The sequence below is a fragment of the Pleurodeles waltl genome, chromosome 5 (genome assembly GCF_031143425.1).
Source record: "Pleurodeles waltl isolate 20211129_DDA chromosome 5, aPleWal1.hap1.20221129, whole genome shotgun sequence".
Taxonomy (NCBI): Eukaryota; Metazoa; Chordata; class Amphibia; order Caudata; family Salamandridae; genus Pleurodeles; species Pleurodeles waltl.
In genome coordinates this window covers 70535386-70555010 of record NC_090444.1, presented here as the reverse complement: position 1 = coordinate 70555010, position 19625 = coordinate 70535386, and the positions used below count along the sequence as shown (strand labels likewise).

At 45.8% G+C, this 19625-nt stretch overlaps 1 protein-coding gene across 5 annotated transcripts in view; it reads left to right on the top strand.

Annotated features, from left to right (window-relative positions):
- The window catches only part of CAD (carbamoyl-phosphate synthetase 2, aspartate transcarbamylase, and dihydroorotase), a 617432-nt gene that overhangs the window by 85347 nt on the left and 512460 nt on the right, over window positions 1-19625 (top strand). For all 5 annotated transcript variants that reach the window (XM_069233593.1, XM_069233597.1, XM_069233596.1 and 2 more), the window contains exons 14-20: window positions 10396-10520; window positions 13146-13279; window positions 13869-13981; window positions 14934-15184; window positions 15452-15698; window positions 16927-17025; window positions 17742-17966. In XM_069233593.1, coding sequence (XP_069089694.1) covers window positions 10396-10520; window positions 13146-13279; window positions 13869-13981; window positions 14934-15184; window positions 15452-15698; window positions 16927-17025; window positions 17742-17966 — 1194 coding nt within the window. The remainder of the gene's footprint in view (window positions 1-10395; window positions 10521-13145; window positions 13280-13868; window positions 13982-14933; window positions 15185-15451; window positions 15699-16926; window positions 17026-17741; window positions 17967-19625) is intronic.

The window sequence follows — 19625 nt, the reverse complement described above, 5'->3', positions numbered from 1 at the left end:
CTTACTCAGTCAGTTGGGGTGCTTCAAGAAGCAGGTGAGATACTGTTTTGCAACTATTACTCACATACAAAGGCTTTTGCCAGGCCTTGTGAAGTGATGAAAGCTTGAGCCAGGTCAATAAAAGATGATTAGCTATTTCTTTTAATGTATGTGTACTGCTGGTAGGAGCATGGCCTTCTCCACGCCTTCCCTCTATGGATGTAAGTGAAGTGCACATTTCCTTTCCATGATCCAGAGGGTCTACTTACCACTTCCTACTGTGTGCATTGTTTTTGGTGCAATGCCGTCAGCTGAAGATTTTCACCTTCTAAGTGATTGGGTCTGAGGTGAGCTGGAGGTGTGTGCTCGGTGCGGAATCCCCACCGAGCACTGCTGGTAGTGTCACAAACACTGGAGAAAAGCGTAATGACTATATGTTCGATGGCATCTGTCGCTGTAGATACGCATGTTTTGCATAGCTCGCCATCTGGTGTTGGGCCGGAGTGTTACAAGTTGTTTTTCTTCGAAGAAGTCTTTCGAGTCACGGGACCGAGTGACTCCTCCTTTTGTCTCCATTGCGCATGGGCGTCGACTCCATCTTCGATTGTTTTTTTTCCGCCATCCGGTTCGGACGTGTTCCTGTCGCTCCGAGTTTCGGAACGGAAAGATAGCTAATTTCGGAAGATTTTCGTCGGTAGTGTTGCGTTCGGGATCAGCGTAGTTAGATTCAACACCGCGTCTAAGATCGAAGAGCTCCGGTGCCCTTCGGGGTAATTTTTTCGATCCCCCGTCGGGGCCTGGTCGGCCCGACCGCGTGCAGAACGCCGATGGAACGGACCCAGTTCCGTTTCTGTCCCAAATGCCACAATAAATACCCCTATACAGACCAACACTTGGTCTGCAACCTGTGCCTGTCACCTGAGCCCAGTGAAGACACCTGCGAGGCCTGTCGTGCGTTCCGGTCCCGAAAAACACTCCGAGACCGTCGAGCCAGAAGACTTCAGATGGCATCCGCGCCGACAGCCCACCGGGAGTTCGAGGAACAAGAAGAGGAGGGAACCTTTTCGATCCAAGAATCGGACTCCGAAGGATTCGACGATACACAAACCGTGAGTAAGACGTCGAAAACCACTCAGAGGAAGATTTACAAGGCCCAGGGGACGCCACTGCCACCAGGCCATGGCTCGACCCATAAATTCGGTGACCGACCGTCGGCACCGAAAAAGGCCCAAACAGTGCCGAGATCGTCCGACTCCGGTCGAGACACCGGCACGCAGCCTTCTTGGGACCGAGAAAGTGCTGGAGACAAGCATCGACACCGAGATGCCGGTGTAGACACGGCTCGACGCCGAGACAGCGGCACCGAAGAAGATCGACGCCGAGAGGTTTCGGCCCCGAAAAAGAAAAGTCACCTCGGAGCCGAAAAAAGATGCAGACAGGGTTTCGGTGCCAAAACAAACTGCAACCGACCCAGTTTCAGGCTCTTATACAGAAGAGCACTCGCTAACCTCCCAAATGCAAAAGCATAGGTTTGAGGAAGAGCTACACTCAACTGATGTAGACCATACGCAAAAGCATATTTTCATACAGCAGGGGACAGGAAAAATAAGCACCCTTCCCCCTATTAGAAGAAAGAGAAGATTGGAGTTCCAAACTGAACAAACACCACAAACAAAAGTGGTGAAAAAAGTTACCCCACCACCCTCTCCTCCACCTGTGATTAACGTCTCACCAGCACAAACTCCATCACATTCCCCAGCTCACACCACCATGAGCCAGGGTGACCAAGATCAAGACGCATGGGACTTATACGACGCCCCAGTGTCAGATAACAGTCCGGAGGCATACCCTACGAAGCCATCTCCACCAGAGGACAGCACTGCGTATTCTCAAGTGGTGGCTAGAGCAGCACAATTTCACAATGTAAGCCTCCACTCAGAACAGGTCGAGGATGACTTTTTATTCAACACACTCTCCTCCACCCACAGCTCCTACCAAAGCCTGCCTATGCTCCCTGGTATGCTCCGGCACGCAAAAGAAATCTTTAAGGAGCCGGTCAAAAGTAGGGCAATCACACCAAGAGTGGAAAAAAAGTATAAGGCGCCTCCTACAGACCCGGTTTTCATCACTACACAGCTGCCACCAGACTCTGTCGTTGTAGGAGCAGCTAGGAAAAGGGCCAACTCCCACACATCTGGAGATGCACCACCCCCAGATAAAGAAAGCCGCAAGTTCGATGCAGCTGGTAAGAGAGTCGCAGCACAAGCTGCAAACCAGTGGCGCATCGCTAACTCCCAGGCACTACTTGCGCGCTATGACAGAGCCCATTGGGATGAGATGCAACATCTCATTGACCATCTGCCCAAGGACCTACAAAATAGGGCAAAACAAGTGGTTGAGGAGGGACAGACCATTTCCAACAACCAAATCCGCTCCTCCATGGACGCTGCAGATACAGCTGCACGGACAATTAATACATCTGTAACTATCAGAAGGCATGCATGGCTCCGAACGTCTGGATTTAAACCAGAGATTCAGCAAGCAGTTCTCAATATGCCTTTTAATGAAAAAGAACTGTTCGGTCCAGAAGTGGACACAGCGATTGAGAAACTCAAAAAAGACACGGACACTGCTAAAGCCATGGGCGCACTCTACTCCCCGCAGAGCAGAGGGAATTACAGCACATTCTGTAAAACACCCTTTAGAGGGGGGTTTCGGGGTCAGAGCACACAAGCCAGCACCTCACAGGCAACACCGTCCAGTTACCAGGGACAGTACAGAGGAGGTTTTCGGGGACAATATAGAGGAGGGCAATTCCCTAGGAATAGAGGAAAATTTCAAAGCCCCAAAACCCCTACTACTAAGCAGTGACTCACATGTCACTCACCCCCTCCACACAACACCAGTGGGGGGAAGAATAAGTCATTATTACAAAGCATGGGAGGAAATCACTACAGACACTTGGGTTCTAGCAATTATCCAACATGGTTATTGCATAGAATTTCTACAATTCCCTCCAAACATACCACCAAAAGCACAAAATTTGACAAAACATCATTCCAATCTCCTGGAGATAGAAGTGCAGGAACTATTGCAAAAGAATGCAATCGAATTAGTGCCAAACACACAAATAAACACAGGAGTTTACTCACTGTACTTTCTGATACCAAAGAAGGACAAAACGCTGAGACCAATCCTAGACCTCAGAATAGTGAACACATTCATCAAATCAGACCACTTTCACATGGTCACACTACAAGAAGTATTACCATTGCTAAAACTACACGACTACATGACAACTTTAGACCTCAAGGACGCGTATTTCCATATACCAATACACCCATCGCACAGGAAATTCCTAAGGTTTGTATTCAAAGGAATACATTACCAATTCAAGGTACTGCCTTTCAGATTAACAACCGCACCAAGAGTCTTTACCAAATGTCTAGCAGTAGTCGCTGCACACATCAGAAGGCAGCAAATACATGTGTTCCCATATCTAGACGACTGGCTAATCAAGGCCCATTCGTTAATAGAGTGCTCAAATCACACAAATCAGATTATACAAACCCTCTTCAAACTAGGGTTCACCGTCAACTTCACGAAATCCAACATTCTGCCGTGCAAGGTACAACAATACCTAGGAGCCATAATAGACACAACAAAAGGAGTAGCCACTCCAAGTCCCCAAAGAATTCAAAATTTCAACACCATCATACAACGCATGTATCCAACACAAAAGATACAAGCAAAGATGATATTACAACTCCTAGGCATGATGTCTTCATGCATAGCCATTGTCCCAAACGCAAGACTGCACATGAGGCCCTTACAACAGTGCCTAGCATCACAGTGGTCTCAAGCACAGGGTCATCTTCTAGATCTGGTGTTAATAGACCGCCAAACTTACCTCTCGCTTCTGTGGTGGAACAACATAAATTTAAACAAAGGGCGGCCTTTCCAAGACCCAGTGCCACAATACGTAATAACAGATGCTTCCATGACAGGGTGGGGAGCACACCTCGATCAACACAGCATACAAGGACAATGGAACGTACATCAAACAAAACTGCATATAAATCACCTAGAACTTCTAGCAGTTTTTCAAGCACTAAAAGCTTTCCAACCAATAATAGTTCACAAATACATTCTCGTCAAGACAGACAACATGACAACAATGTATTATCTAAACAAGCAAGGGGGGACGCACTCCACGCAGTTAAGCCTGCTAGCACAAAAAATTTGGCGTTGGGCAATTCACAACCAAATTCGCCTAATAGCACAATTTATACCAGGGATCCAAAATCAACTCGCAGACAATCTCTCTCGAGATCACCAACAGGTCCACGAATGGGAAATTCACCCCCAAATTCTGAACACCTATTTCAAACTCTGGGGAACACCTCAAATAGACTTGTTTGCGACGAAGGAGAACGCAAAATGCCAAAACTTCGCATCCAGATACCCACACAAACAGTCCCAAGGCAATGCCCTATGGATGAACTGGTCAGGGATATTTGCTTACGCTTTTCCTCCTCTCCCTCTCCCTCTCCTTCCTTACCTGGTAAACAAACTCAGTCAAAACAAACTCAAACTCATATTAATAGCACCAACTTGGGCAAGGCAACCTTGGTACACAACGCTGCTAGACCTATCAGTAGTACCCCACATCAAATTGCCCAACAGGCCAGATCTGTTGACACAACACAACCAAAAGATCAGACACCCAGATCCAGCATCGCTGAATCTAGCAATCTGGCTCCTGAAATCCTAGAATTCGGGCACTTACAACTTACTCAAGAATGTATGGAAGTCATAAAGCAAGCCAGAAGGCCATCCACCAAGCACTGCTAAGCAAGTAAATGGAAGAGGTTTGTTTGTTACTGCCATATTAATCAAATGCAACCATTACACACAACTCCAGAACATGTAGTGGGTTACTTGCTTCACTTACAAAAATCTAACCTGGCTTTCTCTTCCATTAAAATACACCTTGCAGCAATATCTGCATACCTGCAGACTACCTATTCAACTTCCCTATATAAGATACCAGTCATTAAAGCATTCATGGAGGGCCTTAGGAGAATTATACCACCAAGAACACCACCTGTTCCTTCATGGAACCTAAATGTTGTCCTAACTAGACTTATGGGTCCACCTTTTGAACCCATGCACTCCTGCGAAATACAGTTCCTAACCTGGAAGGTTGCATTTCTCATCGCCATTACTTCCCTAAGAAGAGTAAGCGAGATTCAGGCGTTTACAATACAAGAACCTTTTATACAACTACACAAGAATAAGGTCGTCCTAAGGACTAATCCTAATTTTTTGCCAAAGGTTATTTCACCGTTCCATCTAAATCAAACAGTGGAACTTCCAGTGTTCTTTCCACAACCAGATACCGTAGCTGAAAGGGCACTACATACATTAGATGTCAAAAGAGCATTAATGTATTACATTGACAGAACAAAGAACATCAGAAAGACTAAACAACTATTTATTGCATTTCAAAAACCTCATGCAGGAAACCCAATATCAAAACAAGGTATAGCCAGATGGATAGTTAAATGCATCCAAATCTGCTACCTTAAAGCTAAACGACAGCTGCCCATTACACCAAGGGCACACTCAACCAGAAAGAAAGGTGCTACCATGGCCTTTCTAGGAAACCTCCCAATGCAAGAAATATGTAAGGCAGCCACATGGTCTACGCCTCACACATTCACCAAGCACTACTGTGTAGACGTGTTATCCGCACAACAAGCCACAGTAGGTCAAGCCGTATTAAGAACATTATTTCAAACTACTTCCACTCCTACAGGCTGAGCCACCGCTTTTGGGGAGATAACTGCTTACTAGTCTATGCAAAACATGCGTATCTACAGCGACAGATGCCATCGAACTGAAAATGTCACTTACCCAGTGTACATCTGTTCGTGGCATCAGTCGCTGTAGATTCGCATGTGCCCACCCGCCTCCCCGGGAGCCTGTAGCAGTTTGGAAGTTACCTTCAACTATTTGTATATGTATCATATCAACCTTAAATAGGTACATACTTAGTCACTCCATTGCATGGGCACTATTACTACAATTCAACTCCTACCTCACCCTCTGCGGGGAAAAACAATCGAAGAAGGAGTCGACGCCCATGCACAATGGAGACAAAAGGAGGAGTCACTCGGTCCCGTGACTCGAAAGACTTCTTCGAAGAAAAACAACTTGTAACACTCCGGCCCAACACCAGATGGCGAGCTATGCAAAACATGCAAATCTACAGCGACTGATGCCACGAACAGATGTACACTGGGTAAGTGACATTTTCATTCTGGTGACTCTTTCATCCACCCATGTTCCAATTGGCTTCTGTTCAGTCTCCCAGAAATAGAAAGTACGAGTTGTGGACATTGGTAGCCTTTATAGGACTAGTCTGTTAAATCTCCATTAGACAGCGCCAGAAAAACATTCTCTTCTAAACAAAAAATTATCTTCTACACAAAGCTCAACTGCAGAGGCGTCTATGGCTGTACATTTGTGTAAGGAAATGCCTCCTTGGCATGGTTGCCCCCTGACTTTTTGCCTTTGCTGATGCTATGTTTACAATTGAAAGTGTGCTGAGGCCTGCTAACCAGGCCCCAGCACCAGTGTTCTTTCCCTAACCTGTACTTTTGTATCCACAATTGGCAGACCCTGGCATCCAGATAAGTCCCTTGTAACTGGTACTTCTAGTACCAAGGGCCCTGATGCCAAGGAAGGTCTCTAAGGGCTGCAGCATGTCTTATGCCACCCTGGAGACCTCTCACTCAGCACAGACACCCTGCTTGCCAGCTTGTGTGTGCTAGTGAGGACAAAACGAGTAAGTCGACATGGCACTCCCCTCAGGGTGCCATGCCAGCCTCTCACTGCCTATGCAGTATAGGTAAGACACCCCTCTAGCAGGCCTTACAGCCCTAAGGCAGGGTGCACTATACCATAGGTGAGGGTACCAGTGCATGAGCATGGTACCCCTACAGTGTCTAAACAAAACCTTAGACATTGTAAGTGCAGGGTAGCCATAAGAGTATATGGTCTGGGAGTTTGTCAAACACGAACTCCACAGCACCATAATGGCTACACTGAAAACTGGGAAGTTTGGTATCAAACTTCTCAGCACAATAAATGCACACTGATGCCAGTGTACATTTTATTGTAAAATACACCCCAGAGGGCACCTTAGAGGTGCCCCCTGAAACTTAACCGACTATCTGTGTAGGCTGACTAGTTTTAGCAGCCTGCCACAAACCGAGACATGTTGCTGGCCCCATGGGGAGAGTGCCTTTGTCACTCTGAGGCCAGTAACAAAGCCTGCACTGGGTGGAGATGCTAACACCTCCCCCAGGCAGGAATTGTCACACCTGGCGGTGAGCCTCAAAGGCTCACCTCCTTTGTGCCAACCCAGCAGGACACTCCAGCTAGTGGAGTTACCCGCCCCCTCCGGCCAGGCCCCACTTTTGGCGGCAAGGCCGGAGAAAATAATGAGAAAAACAAGGAGGAGTCACTGGCCAGTCAGGACAGCCCCTAAGGTGTCCTGAGCTGAGGTGACTCTAACTTTTAGAAATCCTCCATCTTGCAGATGGAGGATTCCCCCAATAGGGTTAGGATTGTGACCCCCTCCCCTTGGGAGGAGGCACAAAGAGGGTGTACCCACCCTCAGGGCTAGTAGCCATTGGCTACTAACCCCCCAGACCTAAACACGCCCTTAAATTTAGTATTTAAGGGCTACCCTGAACCCTAGAAAATTAGATTCCTGCAACTACAAGAAGAAGGACTGCCTAGCTGAAAACCCCTGCAGCGGAAGACCAGAAGACGACAACTGCCTTGGCTCCAGAAACTCACCGGCCTGTCTCCTGCCTTCCAAAGATCCTGCTCCAGCGACGCCTTCCAAAGGGACCAGCGACCTCGACATCCTCTGAGGACTGCCCCTGCTTCGAAAAGACAAGAAACTCCCGAGGACAGCGGACCTGCTCCAAGAAAAGCTGCAACTTTGTTTCCAGCAGCTCCAAAGAACCCTGCAAGCTCCCCGCAAGAAGCGTGAGACTTGCAACACTGCACCCGGCGACCCCGACTCGGCTGGTGGCGATCCAACACCTCAGGAGGGACCCCAGGACTACTCTAAGACTGTGAGTACAAAAACCTGTCCCCCCTGAGCCCCCACAGCGCCGCCTGCAGAGGGAATCCCGAGGCTTCCCCTGACCGCGACTCTTTGAACCTAAAGTCCCGACGCCTGGGAGAGACCCTGCACCCGCAGCCCCCAGGACCTGAAGGACCGGACTTTCACTGGAGAAGTGACCCCCAGGAGTCCCTCTCCCTTGCCCAAGCGGAGGTTTCCCCGAGGAACCCCCCCCTTGCCTGCCTGCAGCGCTGAAGAGATCCCGAGATCTCTCATAGACTAACATTGCGAACCCGACGCTTGTTTCTACACTGCACCCGGCCGCCCCCGCGCCGCTGAGGGTGAAATTTCTGTGTGGACTTGTGTCCCCCCCGGTGCCCTACAAAACCCCCCTGGTCTGCCCTCCGAAGACGCGGGTACTTACCTGCAAGCAGACCGGAACCGGGGCACCCCCTTCTCTCCATTCTAGCCTATGTGTTTTGGGCACCACTTTGAACTCTGCACCTGACCGGCCCTGAGCTGCTGGTGTGGTGACTTTGGGGTTGCTCTGAACCCCCAACGGTGGGCTACCTTGGACCAAGAACTAAGCCCTGTAAGTGTCTTACTTACCTGGTTAACCTAACAAATACTTACCTCCCCTAGGAACTGTGAAAATTGCACTAAGTGTCCACTTTTAAAACAGCTATTTGTGAATAACTTGAAAAGTATACATGCAATTTTGATGATTTGAAGTTCCTAAAGTACTTACCTGCAATACCTTTCGAATGAGATATTCCATGTAAAATTTGAACCTGTGGTTCTTAAAATAAACTAAGAAAAGATATTTTTCTATACAAAAACCTATTGGCTGGATTTGTCTCTGAGTGTGTGTACCTCATTTATTGTCTATGTGTATGTACAACAAATGCTTAACACTACTCCTTGGGTAAGCCTACTGCTCGACCACACTACCACAAAATAGAGCATTAGTATTATCTATTTTTACCACTATTTTACCTCTAAGGGGAACCCTTGGACTCTGTGCATGCTATTCCTTACTTTGAAATAGCACATACAGAGCCAACTTCCTACAATTTGTCAGCCCCATGTCTCCTCCAGGCTATTGTGTCCCTTGAGTTTAGTGATTTGTACAAGGTTTTTGTGCCTTACTGATACTGGTGTATAAACGGCAGTTTCTGTGATAAACGTTGCATGTATTGCATCCTCTGTGTTGTACATTGAGTTCTGTGGGATTACGGTCTTCTTGAACTGTCTTATTTGTGGCATCTTTTCTATCGTTCATCTTAGGGGTAGGGCACCAAAGATTCTGCTCTAACCCTGGGGCATGAAGGAGGTGGTATGCCACGACTTTTGCAGCAACTTCTGTATGTTCCCGACGTGCCTTGGGCTGCCTAAATTGAATTGAATTGTTAGGCTCACTAATAAAGCCTCCATAGCATGTCAGCCCAGTACCTATGTGCATATGTTTAGGTTTCCCTTACTAAGAAGGTATTGTTTTGTCTAAAACAGCAGTTTTGGGAAGTGTGATAAATTAGTTCTCAACTGTGGGATTTTATTGCATTTTCACAAGCAGTAGAGGGAATGTTCTTGCCTGTGCGAGATTTTGGATCCTGCACCTAGGTGGGGATATTCTGCCTAATCCTTGTGATCCTAAGTAAATTTCAGTTTACTTTTTTGTAGGTAATTCAAAATAGTAATTGAAGCTCAGTGACTTCAGTTATGTGCACTGAGCTTTGTAGTCTGACAAAGTTAATGTTTGCTTGTCTGAATGTGAAAACAGTTTTAATCACATTGCATTATTTAATGTCTGTTTCTCTCTGAAGCAGTAACTGAGATGTATACATAGTCCATAGTATGCTGCCTTTTTGTGCTCTTCCTTGGGGGAAGGTATATTAGAAACGGTGCTGTTGTTGACCTCTGCTCCAACTGGCAAGTCTTGAAATGGGGGTAGAGTAGTAGTATGGCCTAGAGCAGTGGCTCCCAACCTGTGGTCTGGGGACCCCTGGAAAAGTCAATAATATTAGCAGATTAGGTCCAGCGCATTCAGTAGTGACTAAGTGGGTGGTGCCCACATTTCAATTATGGTTCAGTGGTGTCCCCGGGTTCCAGTAGTAATAAAGTGCGGATACAATAGTGAAAAGGTTGGGGAGCCACTGGCTTTAGGGTCACCTGTGTCCCAATATTGAATTGTATTCTTTCCAACTGAAGGCGCATTCTTACCCCTAGTTCACTGTTAATGCTTTATTTTCTTGGGCTTTCCGCCATTTCAGTATTATATCATCGAGGTGAACGCCCGTCTGTCCAGGAGTTCAGCTCTGGCGAGCAAGGCCACTGGCTATCCTCTGGCATATGTGGCAGCTAAACTGGCACTGGGAATCCCCCTCCCCGTTCTCCGGTAAGCAGTGCTCTGTAATAATTGTTTTGTTAGTTCTTTATGTTGAATTGCAGGTAATGCACCACCTACCTAATAAATCTACACACTTTGGAAATAAAAGACTAGGCTTGGATTTTGCTGGGGTCCAGAGCGTCTTATGCAGTGTGTGAAGTATGCTTGTGCCTGTTTGCAGTTCAGTGGGTGTTGTACTTATTTGTTTGTGAGGCAAGGATAAAGTATTCACAATTTTAAGTTCTGGAACTTTTGTTTTGCATTTACTTTCTGTGCTAAACTGTTTTCCATAGCCCGAGACCTGTGTGATTCATACAGTATGCATAGTCTAGGCTTGACAAAAATTTATTTTTTTGTTTTAATGTATGATTTACCCTGTAATGAAAGAATGGTAGCATGCGGCTTCATGTGAACGCACACACACTGTATTAAGTGACAGATTATCTGTTCTGTACTTCCAGTACCATTTTATGACTGATTTATTTAGGTTTGAAGAAGCTTGGGCAGTCATTTCTGTGACTGTGGGAAAACTCAGGCAAGGGGGGCACAGGAATATGTGCTGCTATCACGGAATACTCAGCATAAACTAAATTAACTTGTAGGTCCCTAGCATATGGTACCCAGGGACTGTAAATTAGAGAGTCACCACAGGGACTTCAGCACTGGTTGGACCTCGCTGGCTGTGACAAAGGTAAAACATGGCTCCCAGTCTACTACTGCAGCCTAGAAGGCTAGTTTTAAACTGCTAACTCAGCTTTGTCATTTAACGCAATGGCAAAGCCCAGTCCTCCCCTTTTTAGGTCTAGACTAGACATTGCTTGTGATGTCGCTTAGCGACCTATTGTGTATACTTTGTGGGCATCAAGCTAGCTTGGGTTTTTCCATTGCTCAGACTTCCGTTTATGCAAATAGGGCTGTAATTATTGAGGTAGCTTGTTTGACACTTGTTTTGCCTTTAACACAATAATTTTGTGCATAGCTTATCTTATTCAGTGTCTAATACATTTGTAAAATATTGACTTACATGTTCACCGTGCCTTCTAACTAGGGTGGGAGATACGAGAACTTTAAATACACATATGCACAAACTAAGAGAAAGATGCAAATCTCTGTAGTGGTCGCATTAACCAAATACGCTTTCCTACTGCAACAGTACATTTCCACAGATTTAATTTAAACATGCATTAATGTTTCATGTATGGTGTTTGAGTCATATTTTATATGAAGTTACCTGTAAGTGAAAGGCCAAGAAAACAGATTTTATTTTGTCAATGGCCCTACCCTCCCGCCACCGCACTCTGTATTGCATACCCTTACTAATGTGCACTTTGACTTCTTATAAAAAGCCTTGGATTTGTTTGTTTTTAAATTCTACATGTTCGTCAAATGGCTTCAAATTTATAAGCAAAACGCACATGTTCACCCAGTAAACAGCGATCACAAATAGACATGCTTTCCCCTATTGTGTAAGGCACACATAAAATAAAACATTCAAAGAGTAAACTTGAGCTACATTTACTTATTTCATCTACTTTAAAATGATGAAAGTTTGAGTCTGTCCTTGAGATTCAAAGTTTTCGCATGCCAGTTACACAAATCTCTTTTAGGTGGGTGCATTGAGCTACCTCGCTAGCCTGCAAGCCAGTAGTTTATTATGGTCGCTAGAGCTGCAATGCTGCATTGTTTTACTCCAAAGCAGCCTTTTGCAGCAGTTCACAGAGGGGGGTGTTGAACCGCTCCAGTCAGGATTGAGGGAGAGGTTGGGGGGGGGGGGTCGTCAGAGGCATGCACACGCAGTTTATTTTTCAGATATGTCACTCTTTCCAGTGGCACTGCGATTGATGGAGCTAATATTCTGCGCGGCACACATTTTTTACATTAGGGCCCAGTTGTTATGGAAACGCCACAACAGCTGTGACGCCTCCATGCACAGACCTGCCATTATCTGCTGGCCTGTGCACGGTGACCAAGACAGCGGCCTGTGACAAAGGCAACTTTTTGTCTTTAGGAAATATTTTTTGTTTTTAGGTTTGCTGGCTAAAGCAGTTTGTAGCATCTGATATCTTAATGCAAAAGACAGGTCTAGGGGAGAAAATGCTATCTTGTCTGTTAGGAAATATTAAGATTTTGTAACCTGGTGCCTCGGACAGGTTGGTATGACTGTGGTGCTGGGTCAGTCACACGCTTGATGGAAGAGTGGCTGGTGGGTAAGGTCGTCATTTTGTGACCTGGTGGCTCTGACAGGTAGGGCAGGTCTGGAGACAGTTCTGACGCATGTTGGTTGATGACCAGTCTGGAGGGAAAAGTGAACATTTTGCAAAAGATGGGTGCAGAAGAAAGGCTAGTTGGGCTGGAGTCAGCCACCTCTTGGGGAGAGCTGTAGGCATGCGCCTCTGAAAGGCTGACATATTGCCGCCTTCAATCGAGGGAAGGGGGCTGTCTAGCCATCTTTGCGTTATATTTTTTGTTAGATTCTGTACAGTAATCGCAAAATGCCCCAGGACCCCCAAAAATACAATTTCCCTGACATCCAGTACTCCTGTGGTGATAGTTCCGTCCACATTGTGTAGTTTGTGAACTCCTGTATCAAATGAAGATTAACGTACACTTTCTGAACTGTGCTCGTCTCTGTAGGAACTCTGTCACTAACTCTACCACAGCCAACTTTGAGCCCAGCCTGGATTACTGTGTGGTGAAGATTCCCCGGTGGGACCTCAGCAAGTTCCTTCGGGTCAGCACAAAGATCGGAAGCTCCATGAAGAGCGTGGGTAAGACCCCACTTGTGTTCCCCAAAAAAGTCCACCACCTTCAGCTGTTGATTTCCTACTGTAAACCCGGCTGTTGGAATTTTCCAAAACCACAGGCTTCTCTGTGAAAGACTGTTGCGATCAATGAAACAGCCCTGTTGGTGGATAACTATTTTTGAGGGTTGAGAAATTTCTTGCAGTGACAACCAAAACAACTGCTGTTGATATTTTATTCCCTTAGAATAGCCCTTTGCCGCTTTCTTTCTTTCTTTCTTTCTTTCCTATGGGTATCCTTAGAGGGCACTTGTCCTTTAGAGGGTGCTTGCCAAATTTTACTTTTACGTACAGAAACAGGGCATGGGAAGATTGCTGTGATCTATTTTGAGGGATGCCTAGGGAAAGATCTGCAGCCCTGTACAAGGAGATGTCTTCTGCTGCAATAAGTTTATGCTGAGATACCCTTGATTTGGGATTTCTGTGCCCCGCGATGAGCGGTGTTTTGAATCTGCAAATTTAAGTAAAATACATCATGGGAAGTTGTAATGTCGTATTTAAAGATGGATAACCCAGGAGTCTTGCTGTTGGTTACTAAAATTATGTTAATCTACAGGGGAGGTCATGGCTGTTGGGCGGAATTTTGAGGAAGCTTTGCAGAAAGCCTTGCGGATGGTGGACGAGAACTGCGTGGGCTTTGATCACACTCTGAAACCTGCCTCCGACATGGTAAGCACTGGAAATTGCTAGGTGGGAAGGAATGTGATAGAGCCTGTGTACTGCCATTTATGCACTAATCTGTCCAACATCTGGAGAAATAACATCTCCCAAAGCTGTGTCCTGATTAGGCACCACCACAAAGAGGCTGCACTTCATTGTCCGCCTTAGAGGCTTCCTTTCCTGATTGTTAATTTTCCTTCCTACAGTCTATGCGCTATAATCTTTGTGTACGGTCCTTGCTGATGGGAGCCGGCTTAAAAGAAATTTGCAATCGAAAAAACGTTTGCTGCAATTTGGGCCCACTCTAAAGGGCCAGTTAAAACAGATTGTGTCTGCTAAATTAAAAACCTATTACTACAAAGATGGAAAAAAAAGGATTGCATCTGGTCGTAGCAGCTGTTGTTTTTGCTACTGGAGTGTTGATACAGATGGGTAGAAGTTAGATCAGTCGCAAATATCTTGTTACCCACCACCTTTATGAGAATCTGTTTTGTCAGCTTCTTACATGAATAGATTCTAAAGGACCAGGTGACCAAGGGATAAAATAGTTGGTCTGAAATATCAGTCATTAGCATTGTCCTCCAATTTAAAAGTAATTCCACTCCACAAGGCAGACTCTAGCTTGAGATGTTCTTTTATCCTACCTAGGGTGGATAGACCAACTAAGGAGATATTAGAGTAGAAATGTTTGGCAGTAGTCCAATGCAGGTGTACTGCAACTAGGGTCGGGTAATTCAGTGTAGCCTGTATATGGGCTCTCTAACCATCTTGCACAACCGAAGGTTACCATTATTAAACAGTGGTCATTGAGCCATCTTTCTATGGTCAGATTGACTTGCCACCTCCATTTATAAACCATCACACTTAAATGTTTTCACCAACTCATGGCATCTCCATAACTACATAAGTCTTCTAAGCCGGTCTTCTGGTTTGTGACTGATCCTCTGTGTTTTCAATGTAGGAGCTTGAGACCCCCACAGATAAACGAATATTTGTGCTGGCAGCTGCTCTGAGAGCTGGCTATAACATCGACCGTCTCTACGACTTGACCAAGATTGACCGCTGGTTCCTGCACAAAATGAAAAACATCACTGACCATGCAAGCATGCTGGAGACCTATCGCCAGGACGAGAGCAAGATGCCCTCCGAGGTGCTCCTGAAAGCCAAACAGTTGGGATTTTCAGACAAACAAATCGCTCAGGCAGTGCACAGGTAACTAGGCACCCATACAAACTAGCAATCTCATTCGCCACGTTCCCTCCAGCTAATCTGAATCTTCTCATTCAATCTTCCGTAGATCACATTTGCTTCATGTCTCTCTTCAATTTCCATGTATTCACATCTTCTAGATTTCAAGACTAGTTTAGATTGGTCTCCTGGTTTGATTTCCAGGCATCAGGTGCAAGAGTTGTTTGCAGTACTCTGGCTTACAGATGTAAACCTGTGCATTATTCTTGTGTTTATTTATCTCCTAAATAGCACGGAGCTAGCCGTGCGAAAGCTGAGGCATCACTGGAAGATCCTGCCGGTGGTGAAACAGATCGACACTGTCGCTGCCGAGTGGCCGGCCCAGACTAACTACCTTTATCTGACGTACAACGGGATTGAGCACGACCTGGGCTTTACCGAACCCCACGTCATGGTGATTGGATCTGGTGTTTACCGCATTGGGAGCAGTGTTGAGTTTGACTGGTGCGCAGTGGGATGTATCCAGGAGCTCCGCAAAGTGAGTAGTTGTGATCACGCTATCTGCTGTTGGGAGGTTTTCATGTGGTGGCAAAGTTGAATGGAAGAGACTGGTGGTAATTTTGATGCCAGTGGCTCACGTGGGAGCTCTGTAGGCTCTGACCCGTATCGGGATTTAGTGCACGCATAGTCCTAATGTATGTGGCATTTAGGGTTTCCTCTTCACTCGTTCTGAGTGAGCATCCACTTTAGAGTACATTGGGCTCCTTGGCAGGCATTGCTGTTTAGAACATCACATGAATACACAAATGTATTTTTTCTCCAAAATGGCAGCTTTTCTTATAACCCAAACTACTTAGTTTTTAAGTTGGCTCGGATGACTGAGAGTAAGTCAACTACATGTAAAGAAATGTTAACTTTATGCCTTGCCCGGATTGAAAGTTTGACTGGCTAGCCTGTATATTTAGCAGTTCGTTTATTTTGTTTTGTTAAACTGCATATCGCTTTGCAACCACTTAGAGATGCTAAGTGTGCTGACCTCTGTTTCACCAGTGGGTCACAATATCCATGGCCAATTCATGATCTTGTTATTGTTTTGGTTCGTGGGATCAGCCAAGGGACTCTAGTATGGTTGTTCTTTGAGTATTCCTCCAGTGGCTCATTTGGGATTGGAAGAGAGTGGGTAGAGAGGCAGAGGAATGGTGATACTTGTGAAGAGTATTAGTTTTAAAAGCTGTTAAAACCCGGGCATAAGTGTTTCAGAATGTTTGTGTGTCCTATGGCTTCATTTCCTTAAAGCTCCACGTGCCCTTTAAGTGTCTTTTCCTGTGTGATCTGTCCTGTCCCTTCTGTGTGTTTAGTCTGGACATTTTAGGTGAGAAAACCCTCTGCTTTAAGCAGCCACTGTCATTGCCATCCTGAAAAACTTGTAGAACATTGTTACTTTTGTGGTTGGAAATTTGTTGGGATGTAAATTCTATACATTAAACATAGTATTCCTCATCCTTCGTACACACAACCGGTTTGCACCCCTTACTTTGGCAGAATATAGTTTTTTTGGTGCTTTCTAGTCCAAGAGAGCTGGAGGCTCCGCGGAGCAGAGTAGCTGTTTATGTAGCTTAAAGGTTGGGTTGGTTGTTACTCAATATATTTTCTAATATGGTCCAGGATGCTCTTAACCTCTTCAAAAATGAAGCATTAGTACATGTTGCAAGTTACTGCTGCTTGCTTTGAAATGTGTTTAACGTTGTATTTTTTCTGTTCTACAGATGGGCTTCAAGACAATTATGGTTAACTACAACCCAGAGACTGTCAGTACAGATTATGACATGTGTGACCGATTGTACTTCGATGAGATCTCGTTTGAGGTGAGTGGTCTCTGGTGCCATGGTTACAAGGGCCAGAGGATGAGAGGTTTGGCTATGTGGTTCTCGTTCCTATGTTTACAGTGCGATAGGAAATAGGCCCGTCTCAGAAGAGACATTGTTTCAGAAATCATTGTATCCTTCTCAAGCTATCAAGGGCAACGTTAGTGACTATTCTTAAAGGCCTGTGTTTCCAGTAATTTAGGTGCAACAAGGAATCTCTCTATTATATTTTGCTGTAAAACGTTTTCATAGTTTGCCACATTTACTCCTTGGGGTTAATGCCTCAAAATATTCATCTGTTGAATGTCTCCTTTTTGTTAATTGATATTACTGAAAGTCCTGCTAATAAAAAGTCAGCTTTGGACAATATTTGCTGGTCGTAGGAGTCGGTCAGCAAGGTATGCCCATGTATGATCTTAATCTTTTGTGACCCATTGGCAGCATAAAGCTCAGTTGTAGAGAGTTAAAGGTGGTTTTCAGGTATCTTTTTGAACCACAAGTAGTTTGATTTGACAACCGGGAGGCAGCCATAACCAGTGTCTTTGAATCCTTGTAAATCTACACTCAAGGGGACGGCTAAGGAGAAGTAAAATAAACAAGCATCTGTCCAGATGGCAAAAACACAGGAATCTTTAATAAACAAACTTAACAGTTATAGGGACATAACTTTTTTTAATTGAGAACGAATCACTAAAAACACTGTTGCTCTCCATAAGGTGGTGATGGACATCTACGAGTTGGAGAACCCCGAAGGTATTATCCTCTCCATGGGTGGCCAACTGCCCAACAACATCGCCATGGCATTGCACCGGCAGCAGTGCCGAATCCTGGGCACCTCTCCCGAGGCCATTGACTCTGCTGAGAACCGCTTCAAGTTTTCCCGCATGCTGGACACCATAGGCATCAGTCAGCCGCAGTGGAAGGAACTTTCTGATATGGAGGTAGTTGATGGGGTTTATGGAGGCAGAAATACATGGCTAGCTCTTGCAAAATAGTCTGCACGGTCTTCAGTAGCTATCCAAGTGGTTGGGGCAGGGGAAAATGTGGTTTGTTAAAGAAAATCACAGCCTTGAGGTTGTGGAAACTTTGTAACAGATGGAAAATGTTGGAGAATATCTGCATTGCACCGAAGCAGTCTTAAGAAAGAATGTGCAATATGCAGAAGTGCTGTAGGTCTGATCACGATTCAGTGAGGGCAATACATTTGGCAAAACGCTGGTGCTCATTTTAATGCATGCTTCAAGCGGTAATTCAAAACAGGAGACGTTTCTGATAAGGAACCTAGCCAATTTAAAATGTCTTTCCATTACTTTCCAGATTTGTCTTTAAAATGCTTCATTGTGCATTGCAATCACGGTATTTGCTATAAACTCGATTTACTTTCTGCCGCAGAAAAGCTATTTTTGGGAGAGTTAATTAGTGTTCGATGGCATCTGTCGCTGTAGATACACATGGTATGCATTAGCTCGCCATCTGGTGTTGGGTCGGAGTGTTACAAGTTGTTTTTCTTCGAAGAAGTGTTTTCGAGTCACTGGACCGAGTGGCTCCTCCTTCTGTGCTCATTGCGCATGGGCGTCGACTCCATCTTCGATTGTTTTCTTTCCGCCATCGGGTTCGGACGTGTTCCTGTCGCTCCGAGTTTCGGAACGGAAAGATAGCTGAAAACGGAAGATTTTCGACAGTATCGTTGCGATCCGGTTCGAGATAAACACATATGACAACGCATTGAACATAGAAGCGCTTCGGCGCCCTTCGGGGTAGATTTCGGCACACCGTCGGGGCCTAGTCGGCCCGACCGCGTGGAGAACACCGCCGATGGAACGGACCCCGTTTCGATTCTGCCCTGAATGCCACAACAAATATCCTTATACGGACCAACACTCGGTCTGTAACCTGTGCCTGTCACCCGAGCACAGCGAAGAATCCTGTGAGGCCTGTCGGGCGTTCCGGTCCCGAAAAACTCTGCGCGACCGTCGAGCGAGAAGACTGCAGATGGCGTCCACGCCAAAAGAGCATCGACAGTTCGAGACAGAAGAGGAACAGGAGGAATCCTTTTCCATCCAGGATTCAGACTCCGACGAACTCGACCATCCAAAAACAGTGAGTAAGACGTCGAGATCAGAAATTAAAAAAGGCAAAAAGGCCCAGGGGACGCCACTGCCAACCGGCCATGGCTCCACCCAAATTCACGGTGACCAACAATCGGCACCGAAAAAGGCCCATTCAGTGTCGAGATCGTCCGACTCCGGTCGAGACACCGGCACGCAGCCTCCTCGGGACCGAGAGAGTGCTAAAGAGAAGCATCGACACCGAGAGTTCGGTGTCGACACGGATCGACGCCGAGACAGTGGCGCCGAAGATCATAGAGGCCAAGATTTTTCGGCACAAAAGAAGAGGAAGGTTACCTCGGAGCCGAAAAAACAAACAACAGGGTTTTCGGAGCCGAAAAAAGCACCAACAGACCCAGTTTCAGGCTCCTATACTGAAGAACTTTCTATGTCTTCACAAATGAAAAGACACAGATTCGAACAGGAACTGCAATCCACTGAAGTGGATCACACGCAGAAGCGTATCTTTATTCAGCAGGGGACAGGGAAGAT